Below are 17,922 nucleotides of genomic sequence, written 5' to 3'. Positions count from 1 at the left end.
GGATTTCAACATCTACGCTCCATAATATCATCAAAAGGTTCAGAGAATCTGGAGAAATCACTCCACGTAAGCGGCATGGCCGGAAACCAACATTGAATGACCGGGACCTTGGATCCCTCAGACGGCATTGTATCAAAAACCGACATCAATCTGTAAAGGATATCACCACATGGGCTCAGGAACACTTCAGAAAACCACTGTCAGTAACTACAGTTGATCGCTACATCTGTAAGTACAAGTTAAAGCTCTACTTTGCAAAGCGAAAGCCATTTATCAACAACATCCAGAAATGTCGCCGGCTTCTTTGGGCCCGAGATCATCTAAGATGGACTCATGCAAAGTGGAAAAGTGTTCTGTGGTCTGACGAGTCCACATTTCAAATTGTTTTTGGAAATATTCGACATCGTGTCATCCGGACCAAAGGGGAAGCGAACCATCCAGACTGTTATCGACGCAAAGTTGAAAGCCAGCATGTGTGATGGTATGGGGGTGCATTAGTGCCCAAGACATGGGTAACTTACACATCTGTGAAGGCGCCATTAATGCTGAAAGGTACATACAGGTTTTGGAACAACATATGCTGCCATCTAAGCGCCGTCTTTTCCATGGGCGCCCCTGCTTATTTCAGCAAGACAATGCCAAGCCACATTCAGCACGTGTTACAACAGCGTGGCTTCGTAAAAAAAAGAGTGCGGGTACTTTCCTGGACCGCCTGCAGTCCAGACCTGTCTCCCATCGAAAATATGTGACGCATTATGAAGCGTAAAATACGACTGCGGAGACCCCGGACTGTTGAACGACTGAAGCTCTACATAAAACAAGAATGGGAAAGAATTTCACTTTCAAAGCTTCAACAATTAGTTTCCCCAGTTCCCAATCGTTTATTGTGTGTTGTTCAAAGAAAAGGTGATGTAACACAGTGGTGAACATGCCCTTTCCCAACTACTTTGTCACATGTTGCAGCCATGAAATTCTAAGTTAATTATTATTTGCAAAAAAAAAATAAAGTTTATGAGTTTGAACATCAAATATGTTGTCTTTGTAGCATATTCAACTGAATATGGGTTGAAAAGGATTTGCAAATCATTGTATTCCGTTTATATTTACATCTAACACAATTTCCCAACTCATATGGAAACGGGGTTTGTATAATCAGAGGAAGGTTACATTTGATATAAAACACTTATATTTTTCTCCTGGTCCTTATTTTTGATAGGTCCAAAAATATTGATGGTTCTTTATATGGACCGATATCAAACACTTATATTGTGATACCGGTTTCAGCCATATCGCCCAGCCCTAATGGCAGTATTAACATGGATTCTACTACAACAACTCACAAAATGCACACGATTTGACAACCACTTATGTCGACGTGAGTTGGCCAATCCGAGAGTTGTGAATCTAAATATGTTCTTTGGTGCTTTGTGTTGCAATTCATTCATTACCGAGGTTTTTTTCTGATGTCTTCTCACACTCAGAACCGCATGGAGGAGAGCAAAGCGCTGTTCAGGACCATCATCACATATCCGTGGTTCCAAAACTCCTCCGTCATCCTCTTCCTCAACAAGAGGGACCTCCTGGAGGAGAAGATCATGTACTCTCACCTGGTGGACTACTTCCCTGAGTTTGACGGTACTTGGATACTTGTGTCATCTTAATGGAGTCCTTTGGGGACAGTTTGCGTTGTATCTTCCAGCTTCTTGCCTAGCTTCCATAGGGACATCTTGTGGCTATAATGGTGAACTCCACCAGAATAGTAGGCCTGCATTCACATAATCAAGCCACGCTGGAAAAAAACAAATACAATCAAAACAAACATTTAGAATTACAAAAAGAAAGTCATTCTCTTCATTTTAGAAGCTCTGCAAATACTTCATCCTCATGTTTCTATATTAATATTACACTTTTGTTACTGACAAATGGAATTAACGTTGCAACTTCTGTTCTTGTAACGTTAAGACAGTTTTCTTGCCATTATTGCAATTTTATTTGAGTAATTTTACGACATTTTCTTAAAAACTTTGTAAATAGAATTCTTGTGACATCACAACTTCCTTTTATTCATATGTTACTCACACATTACAACTTTTTTTGTTACTACTTTATTCTTTCAATCCTGCTACTGTTTTTACTACTTGAATCCAGAGGTGGGTAGAGTAGCCAGAAATTGTACTCAAGTAAGAGTACTGTTACTTTAGAGATTTATTACTCAAGTAAAAGTAAGGAGTAGTCACCCAAATATTTACTTAAGTAAAAAGTATGTTGTAAAAAAACTACTCAAGTACTGAGTAACTGATGAGTAACATATACACACATATCATATATATATATATATATATACACACACACACACACACACATATATACATATATATATATATATATACACACACATATATATATATATATATATATATATATATATATATATATATATATGTATACATACATTGATATATACAGTATATAATTTACATTTATTTTTTTTTGCCGTTTTTGTTTACATGTTAATAGTGTTTTAATGAATATACATGCATGTTTAACACATATAGATTCCTTTCTTTCATGAAGACACGAATATAAGTTGGTGTATTACCTGATTCTGATGACTTGCATTGATTGTAAACAGACAGTAGTGATGACAAACGTCCACGTTTTCAAATGGAGGAGAAAAAAAGTTCCTCCTTTCTGTTTAATACCACATGAAAGTGGTTGGTTTTTGGCATCTTATTTGTCCAGCTTCCATATTCGTTTTTATACACTTTACAAGAAATACATAGGCGGCAAACTCCGTAGCTTGCTAGCTTGTTTGCGCAGGCTTTCGGAGACTCTTATTTTGAAAGCGCAGGCGCGATGGAGCGGCACTTTTATTGTGAAGACAGGAACTGTGCAGTCAGTCTTTAGGCTTTTGACGGGGTGTACGGTTAAAATAAAAAAGTGTCTTTTTTCCTTCACACTTTTGATTGATTGATTGGAACTTTTATTAGTAGTTTGCACAGTACCGTACATATTCCGTACAATTGACCACTAAATGGTAACACCCCAATAAGTTTTTCAACTTGTTTAAGTCAGGTCATGTGACCCCTGGCTCTGTTTGATTGGTCCAACGTCACCAGTGACTGCATCTGATTGGTGGAACGGAGTGAACGTCACCAGTGACTGTATTTGTTGAAACGCAGGCACTATGAAGGTCTGTCTGACAGACCAAAACAAACAAAGCGTGCATTAACAGATGGATAAAAATTAGTAGCGAGTAGCGAGCTGAATGTAGATAAAAGTAGCGGAGTAAAAGTAGCGTTTCTTCTCTATAAATATACTCAAGTAAAAGTAAAAGTATGTTGCATTAAAACTACTCTTAGAAGTACAATTTATCCCAAAAGTTACTCAAGTAGATGCAACAGAGTAAATGTAGCGCGTTACTACCCACCTCTGCTTGAATCTAAAACAGGTGAAAGTGTTGCTTTATTCTAGGAATGCACAATATTTTTTCGCCCAAGCTGATACCAATACAAACCGTTTCCTGCTTTTCAAGACCGATAACTTCTTTGTAGATATTATGTTTTAAATGTAGATTTAACTGCAGTTTGTTGTAGCACACCTGCACCAGCAGCTGCCGTCTTCGTAGGCTTTGAAAACACCATTGTAGTGATGCCAGGGTTTCAGGTGGTTTGATGTGTTGAAGCTCAATGTTTTTTTTCCCCACTTTGTGGAATATTTGGAGAACATTTGGTGCAAATAGCTCTCAAAATGTCTTCCTCCGAAACAGTAAATTAGTCTCACGCGTTTGTTTGTTGTAAATGATGTTCAGGGAAAGTTTGCCACCTCCTACCTGGTAGAAGAAAAGGAGAATTAACACATTTTAAAAAATGTAAAAGAGAGCTAGGGCTGGTTACCAAATTTGGTACTTTTTTGGTACCGGCCGAATCGGCCCTACCGGGCACCGATTGGTGTAAAATCCAACGGTGCCATGCCCTTCTCCACTTGGCGATCACTCCAGCAGCACTGAGAGCGGGTTCAGCCAAACTACCTCTAGGTAATGTTGTAATTGTCAATGCCAACACAGCAATTGACTCAAAAAAATGCTCCAATTTAAGTAAAGTAAGGCTCCACATTTTCAAAAACGCGCGAGCTTGATGCTAATATACATTAGCTTTGCTATTGACATGCTACTGTTAAGCATTAGCGATTTTACATGGCGATTTCAACACCTCCAAATTTCTTAATGAAAACTGCAACTAAGTTACAATCAAACAGCTGCTGCGTAATACGTATAATACTTACAGTAATAGTACTTTCAGGGCGCAACTAAAAACACAAACTATACACTTCTGCAATTGAATGTCTGGTAATTGCAACTAAATGTCATACATGCAAATGAGAATGTGACAATAAAACAAGATATTACAACTGAACAGCAGTTAGCATAATCAGCTCATTTCAAATGCTGCAACAATTTTTTTATTTTATAATAAAAAAGATTCATGTTTAATAACACACACAAAAGTACTGAAAATTGGTACTGTTGAGTACTGATATCAATTCCCAGGTAGATGAAGTATTGTTGACGGTTGTTGAATGCATTTTTTAATTGATTTAGAGGTAGAAATGAATGCTCCTTTTAGCTGCATTGCTAGCCACCAAGAATGAGACGATTTTTATGTCAGAAAGCGAGAAAAACAACAACCTATTGTCTTGTCCCTCATTATGATTGTGAACAATAGGCAAAATAAAATTTTAAGAGTTTTTTACCCAAATATGACTTTTTTTGTAACATACGCTAACTACAGGAGTGCTCTTGTTGAATCGTAATGACTTGAAATGTAGAAAACATGCGTGTGTTGGTACTCCCAGGTCCTCAGCGAGACCCCCTGGCGGGTCGAGAGTTCATCCTGAAGATGTTTGTGGACTTGAACCCGGACAGCGACAAGATCATCTACTCGCACTTCACGTGCGCCACCGACACGGAGAACATCCGCTTTGTCTTCGCCGCCGTCAAGGACACCATCCTGCAGCTCAACCTCAAGGAGTACAACCTGGTCTGACCCCGAGGACACAAGAGCCCAGACCTGCTACACAGCACAGTCCCAGCTTTGCTCTACACGTCTCCTGGCCTCCACTTTTCAACTCTCTCTTGCGTCCTCGTAGGGATGAAAACACTCCATCATGGTGGGACTCGTTTTCTTTCTTTCCTCTGTGTTCTCACCAGTGCTTGTGTGTTGCAGGTGGCTCACGTCCAAGCTTTGATGCTTTAAAAGGGCTCGCTCTCTCCCTTCTAGTGACAGCTGTGCATGCTGCACACCGCTACAGTGAGGCCAGGATATCTGGAGGACAATATTATCTGGCACTCAGGTACTTTGTGTACTTGAAATATTTGCTTGAGAGGTGTGTGTATCGGTGTCAAAAGTCCAGCAGCTCTGTTGAATGTAAATAGTCACTGTGTGAGGGCTTTTTGCCAAGTACAGTCGTCATTCTCAAAGGATTGTAAACACACTGCCCCTCGTGTTGAAAGTGTTTGTGCCCTTTTAAGAACCTTCTCTTGGACCACACGCTCATTTATGAAGAAGTGCAGTGGAACCTCCATTCACAAACTCTTGAACGGGGCTCGTAAATCCAGAAGTTTCTATAGTGAAGCAAACGTGTCCGTAAGAAACAATGTAAATATGAATAGTAGGTTGTCCGTATTTGTATACAATATAAAGTGTTATACCAGGGGTGTCCAAACTACAGCCATCTTCAATTTTGCCCGCTAAACATCATGTGTTAATAACTAAGGTTACTGGAGCGCAGGGAGATTGCATTCATTTAAAAAAAACTTCCTTTAATGCTGCCATTTTTTTGCCATCAGGTTGACAATGCGAGTATATCAGGTCAATGACTGTTAATTTTGCGCAGAATGAAATTTAGCGCAGCATTTACTTATATTACCCAATGCAAACAACCTTCCGTAGTCGGTGTGCAAAAAAATTTCATAAAAATGTAACCAACCAAAACACAACCTGCTCATTGAACTTTGTGGGTACTATAAAAAATGTACATGCATCATAAAATAATTGTAAATTGCACCCATTTAAAGCCATTACAAAGCATGATGGGAAAAAAGCAAAACACTGTGCACTTTTAGCAGCTTGATATTTCTGATTGATTACAAAATTTAAAGTAAAGTGAAATGATATGAAATTGTGTGATGTATTATACTGTAAGTGTGTTCATGTTCGAAATAAACTAAAGAAAGAAGAAACTTTTAAGAAGGTCATCACGAAAGTAAACAAGGAGTCACACTTTCACATACTTTTAATATTATATTAATTATATATTAATATAATATGTACACATATATGTATAGGCTCTCTCTCTCTCTATATATATATATATATATATATATATATATATATATATATATACATACATACGTGTGTATGTATATATTTATACATGTATATGGGTATATATATATATATATATATATATATATATATATATTTATACGTGTGTATGTGCGTATATATATACGGACAGAGCGACTCCAAAACCAACAAAGGTTGCAACTGTCGAAAGAAACCTGATTGCCCTCTCAACGGGGGGTGCTTACAAACATCAATTGTCTACCAATCTAAGGTAACACGCAAGGACATTAACACATCCGACACATATGTAGGATTAACTGAGGGAGAGTTCAAAACCAGATGGAACAATCACAAGGCTTCTTTCAGGAACCAAAACCTGCGGAATACCACAGAACTCAGCAAACACATTTGGGACCTCAAAGACAATAATGTTGAATATTCAATAACATGGCAAATTCTTGCATCCAGCACACCTTACAATAGTGGTAATAAAAGATGCAACCTATGCTTGAAAGAAAAACTGTTTATTATTTACCGTCCAGACCTGTCATCCCTCAACAAGCGCAGCGAAATTGTAACAGCATGCCGCCACAGACGGAAACACCTCCTAGGTAACACATGAGCCAATCACCACGCCCCTACACCAGCCTGTACCCACCCACTCTGTGCCCTATATAATCCATGGTATGTGAATGCTCCCATTAAAATCTCCTGATGATTGAGGGAACCCCCCCTCATGAAACAGGCCTGTAGAGATGAAATAGTCTTGTGATTTTTTTCCCACACACACACATATATATATATATATTTTTTTTTAGTACCCCTTGTGACCCTGAGAGGGACAAGCGGTAGAAAATGGACAGATTAATTTTTATATATTAGTTACTTTACATGCAGTCAGCTTTCGGCCCTCGACCAAAATTTAAAAAATGCGGCCCCGAGTCAAAAAGTTTGGCCACCCCTGTGTTATACAGTACTGTATATCATATACACATAACAAGGTAGTGATGAATCAACTGTCTCTTTATTAACAAGCCAAAACAACAACGACAAGCTCAACTGTGCTGGATGCAATGCTCTTCCAACACACACAGAAGTACCTTTGGTGCGCTCACAAACGATCAGAAGTCACAAAAATCTGTAACTTTACCAACCGTATTGCTACAATAATAAACACTTAAAAAAGGAAAATCCACTTACTGTACATTTACATCTGCAAAGGAGCAGCTCACAAGAGGTAGTCTTCCCCTCCACTGAAATAAGTCCGCTTTGGCATATTTTTCCAGAAAATTCCATTCTCGTCACAATTAAAACTTGCTGTAGTACGAAACCGGCTTCCTCCATGTGTCAGAACGGCTGCCAACGGCACACAAAATGAATGAATGCATCGTTCGCACACAGAGGCTAAACGGAAAAGTTTGCAAATAGAGCGGTTTGTAAATGGAGGTTCCACTGTACATTGTGCAACACAACCATTGTTGTAACAGGAGCAAGCTGATGAGTTGATTGTAAGCAAGTGCAACACACCAGTCAACATTTTAAAGCGCATCTAGAGGCGCTTAAAGCTTCAAATGCAGCTACTGGTAATAAAAAGAAAGTGGGAAGGTTGCTTACAGCCACAGCTGTTCATGCCAATGCTGTTTGACATAGAGAACCTGATTGTTTGCTTTTGAGGTGACTTGAGTTGGAGCGCCAATGGTCTGATATCTGTCAGGCTGACTTCATTTCAGTTGTTAATACCCCTTTAAGAAAGCAACATAGCAGAACTCAAGTTGCCAAATTCCTTATATTGCCAGTATTACTTTAATGCTTGACAAACCTGCCAAAAATCTCATGCGTGTTTTCTTGGGTTCAAAAGTTTATGACGTGAATATTCCCTCTTGAAGCGCGGCGGCCGTTGTTGTGGAGACGGGTGTTGTGACGACCTCCCTCTGTGCGCCATCACAAGTACAGCAGTACCTCGGTTTTTGTGCCGCATTCCTTCAAAAAGGTTCATTTGTCTTTTGGGAACTCATTTAAATCCAATCAAGTCGTTCCAAACACATTTTATAAATAATGATTCTAGTTTTGCACACAGAAAATGTTGTGAAAGTACATCTAAATGATGAATGAAATGTATAAATGAACATATAACATCACTTTGACTTTTATTTATTGCTGGCAAAGATAGTGATGAGCGGAGAGACAGCATATTGCGCAATGAGTTATATTTTGAATTCAATAGTGTTTCTCACTTTCTTTGTCAAAGTGCTTGCACACACAACTTTTGTTGGTCCCACAGTGGATTATTTTGAGGTTGTACACGGTTTTTAAAAAAAAAAGTACAGAGACTGAGGCTTTGTCCACACAAACTGGTTCTTTAAAAACACCTCTTGGATGTTAAATCCATGAGTAGTTTCAAAACAGCTTCTGTCTGCACCAAAACACATTCGCCCACTTTCATGCGCAGCTGACCTGGTGGCATTAGAAGGTCTCCGTTGTTGTTAGACATCTACATTGTCTTTGAAATCAGCCATCCATTTTCTACCGCTTGTCCCTTTCGGGGTCGCGGGGTGTGCTGGAGCCTCGCCCAGCAGCCCAGGAAAATTAGTAATTTTTTCTTAATATATATATATATACATATATGTATGTATATATAAATGTATGTATATATAAATGTATATATATATATACATATGTATGTGTATGTATATATGTATGTATGTATATGTATATACAGTATATATATGTATGTATATGTATATATATATATGTGTGTGTGTATGTATATTTGTGTAAATAGATATGTATATGTATGCATATGTATATATATGTGTGTATGTATGCATATGTATATATATGCATATGTATATATGTGTGTATATATGCATATGTATGTGTGTGTATATATATGCATATGTATATATGTGTGTATATATATGCATGCATATGTATATATGTGTATGTATGCGTATATATGTATTTATGTATGCATATGTATGTATGTACTATATATATATATATATATATATATATATATATATATATATATATATATATATATGTGTGTGTGTGCATGCATATATATATATGTGTGTGTATGTATAAGTATGTATGTGTGTGTGTGTGTGTGTGTGTGTGTGTGTGTGTGTGTGTGTGTGTGTGTGTGTGTATATATATATATACATATATATATATATATATATATATATATATACACACACACACACACACACACACACACACACACACAATATGATGGATATATAATTAATGATTATTATAATTGATTATTAAGAGTATATGAAAATGTGACTCCTACCTTGTTTACTTTCATAACGACCTCAAAGTTTGTTTTTTTATCAATCAGCAATATTAAACAGCTAAAAGGCGCTGAACATAGATAATTGTGGATCGGGTGTTTTGCATTTTCCTCATCATCCTTTGTTATGGATTTAAATGGGTGTACTTTTGATATGTTTTAATGCTGATTGGTCTTATTTTTATAATATCCACCAAGTTCAATGAGCAGGTTGTGTTATGTGTGACCATGTTTGTTGAATTTTTGTGCTTGTTGATATTTTTTTTCCTGCACCATGACAAGGGAAGGTTGTTTGGAGTGGGTCATATAAATAATTGCTGTGCATTTCTTTAGATAGATGCACAATTAATGGTCATTGGCTTGAGTTAATTTGGTCAGCCACCAGATGGTGACAAAATATTTTATATGATATGAAAGTGGCCAAAATATTGTGGAGACACCCAATTACCACTCCACTTCAACTTAAATGCAGCGTAAGTCCACTCCAAATGGTTAATAAGCAGGTTGATGTTTTTCATAGCCACTATTGTTCTCTGTTTGACTCATTTCACTTGACCAAACCTTTTCTAACATTCCACACGACAAAATAATTAAATGATGGACTTTTATTCGGGCCGGTATTGAATCGACTGATCGGTATCGGCTAGTACTGAAGGTTCCAATATGGGTATGGTACTGGAAGTGATCGCCCTAGTATCATGTGGACATGGCCTGAGTCACCAACACATTTCGACGCTTTATCCCGTGTAACAACACGCTGAAAACTGTATCACAATATAAAAGATTGATATATCGGTCGATGTTTTCCTGCCACCTTTGGCGAATACTTGCAGAAGTGTATTTTCTCTCTGTCACGGATGTACACCAAACATCCTGCTTGCTTTCAGCTCCACATGTGTCCAGTCAGGAGGTTTTCTACTGCTGTAAAAAAAAAAAAGAAGCTATTTTATGGGGAAGTGTTTTATCTTTATAACAATTATTTTGTCTTTATCTCCATTTCAGGTTCATGCTTTGTGCAAAAAAAACCCGAAAAAGAAAAGTAGTGTTTGAATATTTACAGTCGGAGCGTTCTTGAATCTTTTGTGGTTTGAAAGCAGAAACAGTTTGCTGATGGGCACAGATCCATGTCCTGTTTCTTTGGCTCAAAGGTTAGACGGCAAGTTTTGTCATCACAAGGGCTTCTAATAGCATCTTTGCTAGGTAGAGCACCAGAGTTTGAGGAGAGGAGGGTGCATCTAAACCACAGATGCCTACGTGACATTCCTGGTGGCTTCTTTAGGCTTTTCTGTTCACATTATGCCTTTTTAAGGGACAAGCATAGTATTCCAAGGTGCGAGACTTCACCTTTTAACGCCTCCGTCACCCTCCAGTGAGACATTTTGCTGCATTGGCCCACATTTAAAGGGCCAGCGCGGCACACGTGACTTCAGCCTGCCCTTCTGTTACCGCTTTTTAATAATACCAAGAATGTGACAGTGACAGTGGAACCTCTCGAGTCAAAAAGCCCAGTCAACCGAAAGAAATACTTTGAAAAAAGAAGTCACCAAAAAAAGCGTGATCGTGCACAACTTAAAGAAGGTTGGCAGCGTTTTTACACTCAATCCATCTGTGGTGTTGGGAATACCCCACGGAGTCATCTCATTTGCATATTTGCCGTGACTCGTACAACAACTCACGATTCAGAAGTTTCCGAAAGTGTCCAATAGAGTTGGGAACCTTACAATTCTAGTAAAAATGGATTATGGATCCATCTTTAATTGATGTATATTGACGCAGTTTTACATTTTTTTTCGTTTCACTAAATAAGCGTTTCTCACTTACAACTTTAAACAAAAAACTGTGTATTTGTGATAAGAAACAGTTCAATTAATTTCCATATTTATGAACTGAATGGAAATGTGGGCAAAACTGGAACATAAGTGCCCTAAAATAAAGGAGATAGTCGGATTCCTCAGTGAGGAGGCTCACATAAGTCAGAACTGTCTGCCTTACTTTATTCACCATAAACGACGTTTACTAATCCATTCTATAATCGTCCATGCATCTAAAATTCCATTATGTCCCCCACCTCACGTGTCCAATAAAACCACAACAAGTCGCTACAATCTCGAGGGTCTGAATACTCGTCAATAACGCGGACACTTCCTGCTCCGTCTTCTTATTCTCTGACAGACCGTAAGATGCAGAGTTGTGACGCCATCGTTGTAACGACACGCTCCTTTCATCACGACGTGTTTATGATCGAGTGCTAACTGCTAGCGCTGAATCTAAATCCAAATCAATTGTAGCGCTTTAGACATGAAAACATTTTTGACTCTGCGGAAATGAATCCACCACAGAACAAAATAACTGCAGACTAACGTGGGTTCACTGTAATTTTAGCCAGATGTTTTTTTTAAATGTAGGTCAAGTGTGAAGAGGAAGTAGAGGCGAAACCACTTTTACTGGTTTGAACTCTAACAATGGTTTGAGAACGTGGACAGGAACCTCCCCATTGTTGTACTAGCGCTAACTGTACAACACTACAAACGGCCAACACTTTCAAGCGCATGCAGAGCTGGATAAAACAGTCCCGCGAGGATTTTGCCAGCTTATTTTTGTGATTGCCTAAAATGTCTGAGTTTGCTGCAGCTTTTTCTAAACACAAGAACACGTAGCGACGTTTTGACACTCTTTTTTTTTTTTGCAAGACCATTGAATCAACATTTATGAATTTGTTGTAACCGTCATCTCAAAAAGCACAAAATAGCATCAAAACCTGGAAGACAAATACAGATGTTTTACCTATTTTACACCACACAGACCTTAAAGTAGTCACCACATGTCAGTAAAAGCACATACTCATAGCTTATTGTCAAATTACTGTTTTAATAAATCAATAATTAACACCACCAAAGACGTCCTTATTGTCGTACACAAGTTGCAGACATTCTCTGTGTATGTTTTATGCTTCAAAAGTGTTCATCTAAAAGACTCATTTATCTTCCAACATTCATGCAAACTGTCCAGAGTGATCTATAGCGCTAATTTTAATGAGAGAATATCATCACACTTCAACATCTCTAATGTGTAAACTGCTGCCTCTTTGCGAGGTCAGCTTTGCAAATAAAATGTTGTTCTTGGTTGTCTTCCCCTGGAGAAATAAATATACCAACGCCAGGCCTGTCAAAAATAACGAGTTAACTCGTGTGGTTAATCACAAAAAGTGATCGCATTAATAATTGAGATATGCAGATTAATTATGCAATTTATTTAGACTCAACATGCTAAGGTCAATGTCATACTTGCCAACCTTGAGACCTCCGATTTGGGGGGTGGTCGGGGGTGGGGCGTGTTTGAGGGCGTGGTTAAGATATATATGTATAAGAAATACTTGACTTTCAGTGAATTCTAGCTATATATATATATATATATATATATATATATATATATATATATATATATATATATATATAGATAAAATAAATACTTGAATTTCAGTGTTCATTTACAAACTACAACTCACAAACACTTTAGAGTTAGGCTCCACCATCAGAATGTGTACTTAAACTTATAAAGATCACATGGATATTATTCAGTGAGTTGATTCACCAAAACTAACCTGTTATACAGGAGGAAAAAGCACACAGGACGTTTTAATTGTTCACAGACTGGTCGCGCTCATAAGAATGACAAGACACTTCCGGTCTGCAGGTGATAGCATTCAATTGGGAAGAAACGCCCTACTGACCCCTACTGACCAATGTGAATACTAATAAATTTGTAATGACAGCTCCAAAAACAAATTCAAACCACAAAATAAAAATAAATAAATCAACACAAAAATGTGACACATTATGGGTGGGTCACATATGCATGTACAGTAGATGGCAGTATTGTCCTGTTTAAAAGTGTCACAACATTGCTGTTTACGGCAGACCAACTGCTTTACGGTAGACACTGTTGTTGTGTGTTGTCAACATGTCACTCAGGTCCGCCTGAATTTCGGGAGTTTTTCGGGAGAAAATTTGTCCCGGGAGGTTTTCGGGAGAGGCGCTGAATTTCGGGAGTCTCCCTGAAAATCCGGGAGGGTTGGCAAGTATGGTCAATGTATACATAAAAATAAATAAATCAAGTGGAAATATAAGAAAAGATGAAATGAGGTCTTACCCCAAAACACACCTTGACTGGACTTTATATGAAAGATTTAAACAAATAACGTGCATTCACATATTACATTTTAAAAGATGTTCCTGTTCTGACAATAATATTGCATTTGTATGCGTTTTAAAGACAATTAAAATGATGAAAGCAAGTAATAACCATGATTAATCCAAATTCAAAAGTGTGATTAAATCTTTTTTTTGAATCATTTGAGAGCATTGATTAACACACACACGTCAACTAGGAGGTAAATGTTTCTACACTACGTTACCCACAAGGCCTAGCGCCACAGACAGGAACAGGAAGTCGAGAACGACAATTTATTTGAAGCATAGTCGTGTTCTTCTTCCATCGTGTCTCCTATTCATACTTCGGGAGAGTCCCGAGATTCAGTGCCCCTCCCGAAAATCTCCCAAGGCAACCATTCTCCCCAATGTCTCCCGATTTCCACCCGGTCAACAATATTGGGGGCGTGCCTTTAGCGTCCTCTCTCACCTGAAACCTTCACCCTTTAACGGCCGCATGCTGTCCTCGGTCACTGAAATTCAAGTATTTCTTATATATAGAAATCTAATCCCACTTCAAAAAGCTTTCCTTCCCTGGGCCACAGTGCAGAATAATATTGAAGGCTTGTTCTGTGAATGTATCTTGTATAGGGCAGCGCCGACATCCGGGCAACTGAGCTACATACGGGTTCTTGGAGCCATAGCAACCTGACTGGCGTTGAAAACAAACCGTCGCCATTACTCTTTAACCTGTCGACCTGCGCTGATTAAACCCGTCATTCTGCCTCCAAAATGCCAAAAAACGGTGTTGTTTTTGGTTGTGCAAACCACAACTGGAAACAGGGAAAACAAAGGTCGTATTTTGTTCTGCCAAAGCGTGCTAAAAGCCCACAGAGACGAGACAAATGGCTCGCAGCTTTACACCGGGAAAACCAGGACGCTTCTCACTGGAGTCCCCCAAAATCCCGGGTCGTGTGTTCGGATCACTTCGTTTCTGGTAAATATAAGGAACAAAAATCCACCTTCTTAACCACAACTTGGCTATACCGTCCATGCTAATGTTGAACCCGTTGAATTTTTACTGAATAACGTTGGACAGCTGAAGTTGTTGTTGTTGCACAACAATAACATACGGTATAAAGGCTATTTCCAGTAATTCAGCAAATAATAAATCATAATACTGAACTGAATTTGAATGAGCTCTCTACAGATATAATAAATATACAGATACTGGTAGCCACCATGTCATCCTTATTATCATTTATCAACATACCTTGGGTGATTTAACCATTTTTATGTGATTTATTCGTTATATAACAACCGACCTGGTGCGCTTGTGAGGTAGACATAAAGATTTCCAAATTCCATGTCCGGCCATTGTGTAGGATTATCAGTCCACGCATCTGCTGGCAGGCGGTAAGGGCAGTCGTTTAATCCAACTACAGAACATTTTAACTCGTATCTTAACCTAGCCCCACTGGAAAGACTATTTACATAATCATACGCCATTTAGAACAGTTTAAAATGCCGTGAAACCTCGTTAAATGCCTTTTCTGTCAATGCTGTGTTCGCTGTGAGCTGGTTTGTTTTCAACGAATTCAATATGGCGACTGGTTGCTAGGGGATTGGCAGGCGGAAGTGACGTAGGTCCGCCCTCGCCTATACAATATGTTTGAAGTCTTCATTGGTCAAAGGGCACAATTGTCGTCCTCGAGGGAGGAGCCACTTCCGCCTGCCAATCCCCTAGCAACCGGTCGCCATATTGAATTGGTTGAAAACAAACCAGCTCACAGCGAACACAGCATTGACAGAAAAGGCATTTAACGAGGTTTCACGGCATTTTAAACTGTTCTAAATGGCGTATGATTATGTAAATAGTCTTTCCAGTGAGGCTAGGTTAAGATACGAGTTAAAATGTTCTGTAGTTGGATTAAACGACTGCCCTTACCGCCTTCCAGCAGATGCGTGGACTGATAATCCTACACAATGGCCGGACATGGAATTTGGAAATCTTTATGTCTACCTCACAAGCGCACCAGGTCGGTTGTTAGCTTCGGTTGTTATATAACGAATAAATCACATAAAAATGGTTAAATCACCCAAGGTATGTTGATAAATGATAAGGATGACACGGTGGCTACCAGTATCTGTTTATTTATTATATCTGTAGAGAGCTCATTCAAATTCAGTTCAGTATTATGATTTATTATTTGCTGAATTACTGGAAATAGCCTTTATACCGTATGTTATTGTTGTGCAACAACAACAACTTCAGCTGTCCAACGTTATTCAACGGGTTCAACATTAGCATGGACGGTATAGCCAAGTTGTGGTTAAGAAGGTGGATTTTTGTTCCTTATATTTACCAGAAACGAAGTGATCCGAACACACGACCCGGGATTTTGGGGGACTCCAGTGAGAAGCGTCCTCGTTTTCCCGGTGTAAAGCTGCGAGCCATTTGTCTCATCTCTGTGGGCTTTTAGCACGCTTTGGCAGAACAAAATACGACCTTTGTTTTCCCTGTTTCCAGTTGTGGTTTGCACAACCAAAAACAACACAGTTTTGGGGCATTTTGGAGGCAGAATGACGGGTTTAATCAGCGCAGGTCGACAGGTTAAAGAGTAATGGCGACGGTTTGTTTTCAACGCCAGTCAGGTTGCTATGGCTCGAAGAACCCGTATGTAGCTCAGTTGCCCGGATGTCGGCCCTGCCCTATTGTCGCACGTTTCTCTACACAAAAAGCCCACTTAGGTCCTAAATTAGACAGAACCACTCCGATGCTAATTGGCCCAAACAATTGCGAGGCTGTGCAATACTTGGCGGGAATTGGCGAACACCTGAAATACTTCTTCTTTACAAGCCACAACGTTGCTTCCTGACGACCAAACTTGTGACTATGGTGAGACAACGACTTGTGTTTTTGACTGTAGGAGGTCCCACTGCGCTAACATACATCTTTCAAGTCACGCTTGGTGGTTGCTGCGGCAGAAGCCAACGTTTACAAGCTCATCTCTTCCTCCATTCTTTGAGTGCGCGTCGCTTTCTGTTGGTCGTCAACCTCCGACACGCTTTGACCTTTCCATTTATTTAGCGACCCTTTTTTATGATTTGACAACACGCTTTTGTCTAACGGTGTACAAAATTGAAAGTAATGTATTTTCCTTTTTTTTTTAAGTGCAGTATATACCAAATGTAAATTTTGTACAATGTGTGCCAATCCTCTTCTTTCTTTGTAAAGTCTTCTAACAAAGTGCCAACGTTGTGTAGAAGACCAACTAAGTCATGGTCCACTTTTTGAAACACTAAATATGTCATTGATGACGTTTTCAGTGAAAAACATCTTTATTTAAGATTATTGATCCGCTCTTTTTCAACTCAATTGCATGTGTTTGCTGGGGGTGGGGGGGGTATTGTTTTCATGCAAGCCCTCATGGAAAGGCTTGTGGTTATTGATTATTGATTTCCAGTATTTTAGCCATATTTCTTCTCTTTTGAATGTTTCATTTCAACCACTGTTGCCTGAACCTCATTCTGACATGAAAACAACTTTCATAGCCTTCTCCTTTTCAATGTTTTCAATTGGAATAAAAGATGTTCCTATACTCTCCTATTGATTCTTTCTCTTCCTTTCTACACTCGGCTCGTATTGCGATCAATCATGTCTTCAGCTGCTGCTACGCGGTGTGTGTGTGTGTGTGAGTGACGGGAAGAAAACCTCCGGCTCCCTTGCAAGAACTCATTTGGTTTACTTGGAGGAATTTCTCCAGAATAAAAGATAAGCCCTTTTTTGCTTTTACTGTAGTCTAATTCATAGTCTTTGAATCGTGACGAGAACGAAAACATTTGTAATCAAATATTTTACTTTTTAAAAATGTTGATATAAATGATATTCCCTTTGATGACCGTCCATCCGTTTATCCTCAGTTTCATTTACCATCACTAGTTTATACAATGCTCAATTGTAGTATGTTCTACTAAATGTGTTCATACACACGAATTGAACTTTAAATAACTTCTATTAAAAAATAAAATAATTGTATTTTCACTTAAAAATATATATTTTTAATCAAAACTAAACTGAAATGTTTCTTTTTAAATATTAAAGTGTAATCAATCCTGTATTTTA

At 38.6% G+C, this 17,922-nt stretch overlaps 1 protein-coding gene across 3 annotated transcripts in view; it reads left to right on the top strand.

Moving 5' to 3' along the window:
• LOC133616696 (guanine nucleotide-binding protein G(q) subunit alpha-like) overlaps window positions 1–17,922 on the top strand; it is an 85,240-nt gene that overhangs the window by 64,442 nt on the left and 2,876 nt on the right. For 2 of the 3 annotated variants that reach the window (XM_061976262.1, XM_061976263.1), the window contains exons 6-7: window positions 1,482–1,635; window positions 4,855–6,352. In XM_061976262.1, coding sequence (XP_061832246.1) covers window positions 1,482–1,635; window positions 4,855–5,045 — 345 coding nt within the window. In that variant the 3' untranslated portion in view covers window positions 5,046–6,352. Of the gene's footprint in view, window positions 1–1,481; window positions 1,636–4,854; window positions 6,353–17,922 lie in introns of those variants that run through there. The other variant, XR_012050804.1, reaches the window with a different exon arrangement.

The sequence above is a fragment of the Nerophis lumbriciformis genome, linkage group LG14, assembly GCF_033978685.3.
Source record: "Nerophis lumbriciformis linkage group LG14, RoL_Nlum_v2.1, whole genome shotgun sequence".
NCBI classification, from domain to species: Eukaryota; Metazoa; Chordata; class Actinopteri; order Syngnathiformes; family Syngnathidae; genus Nerophis; species Nerophis lumbriciformis.
Note: the sequence above shows the minus strand (reverse complement) of the source record. Positions and strands in the feature narration are given on the sequence as shown.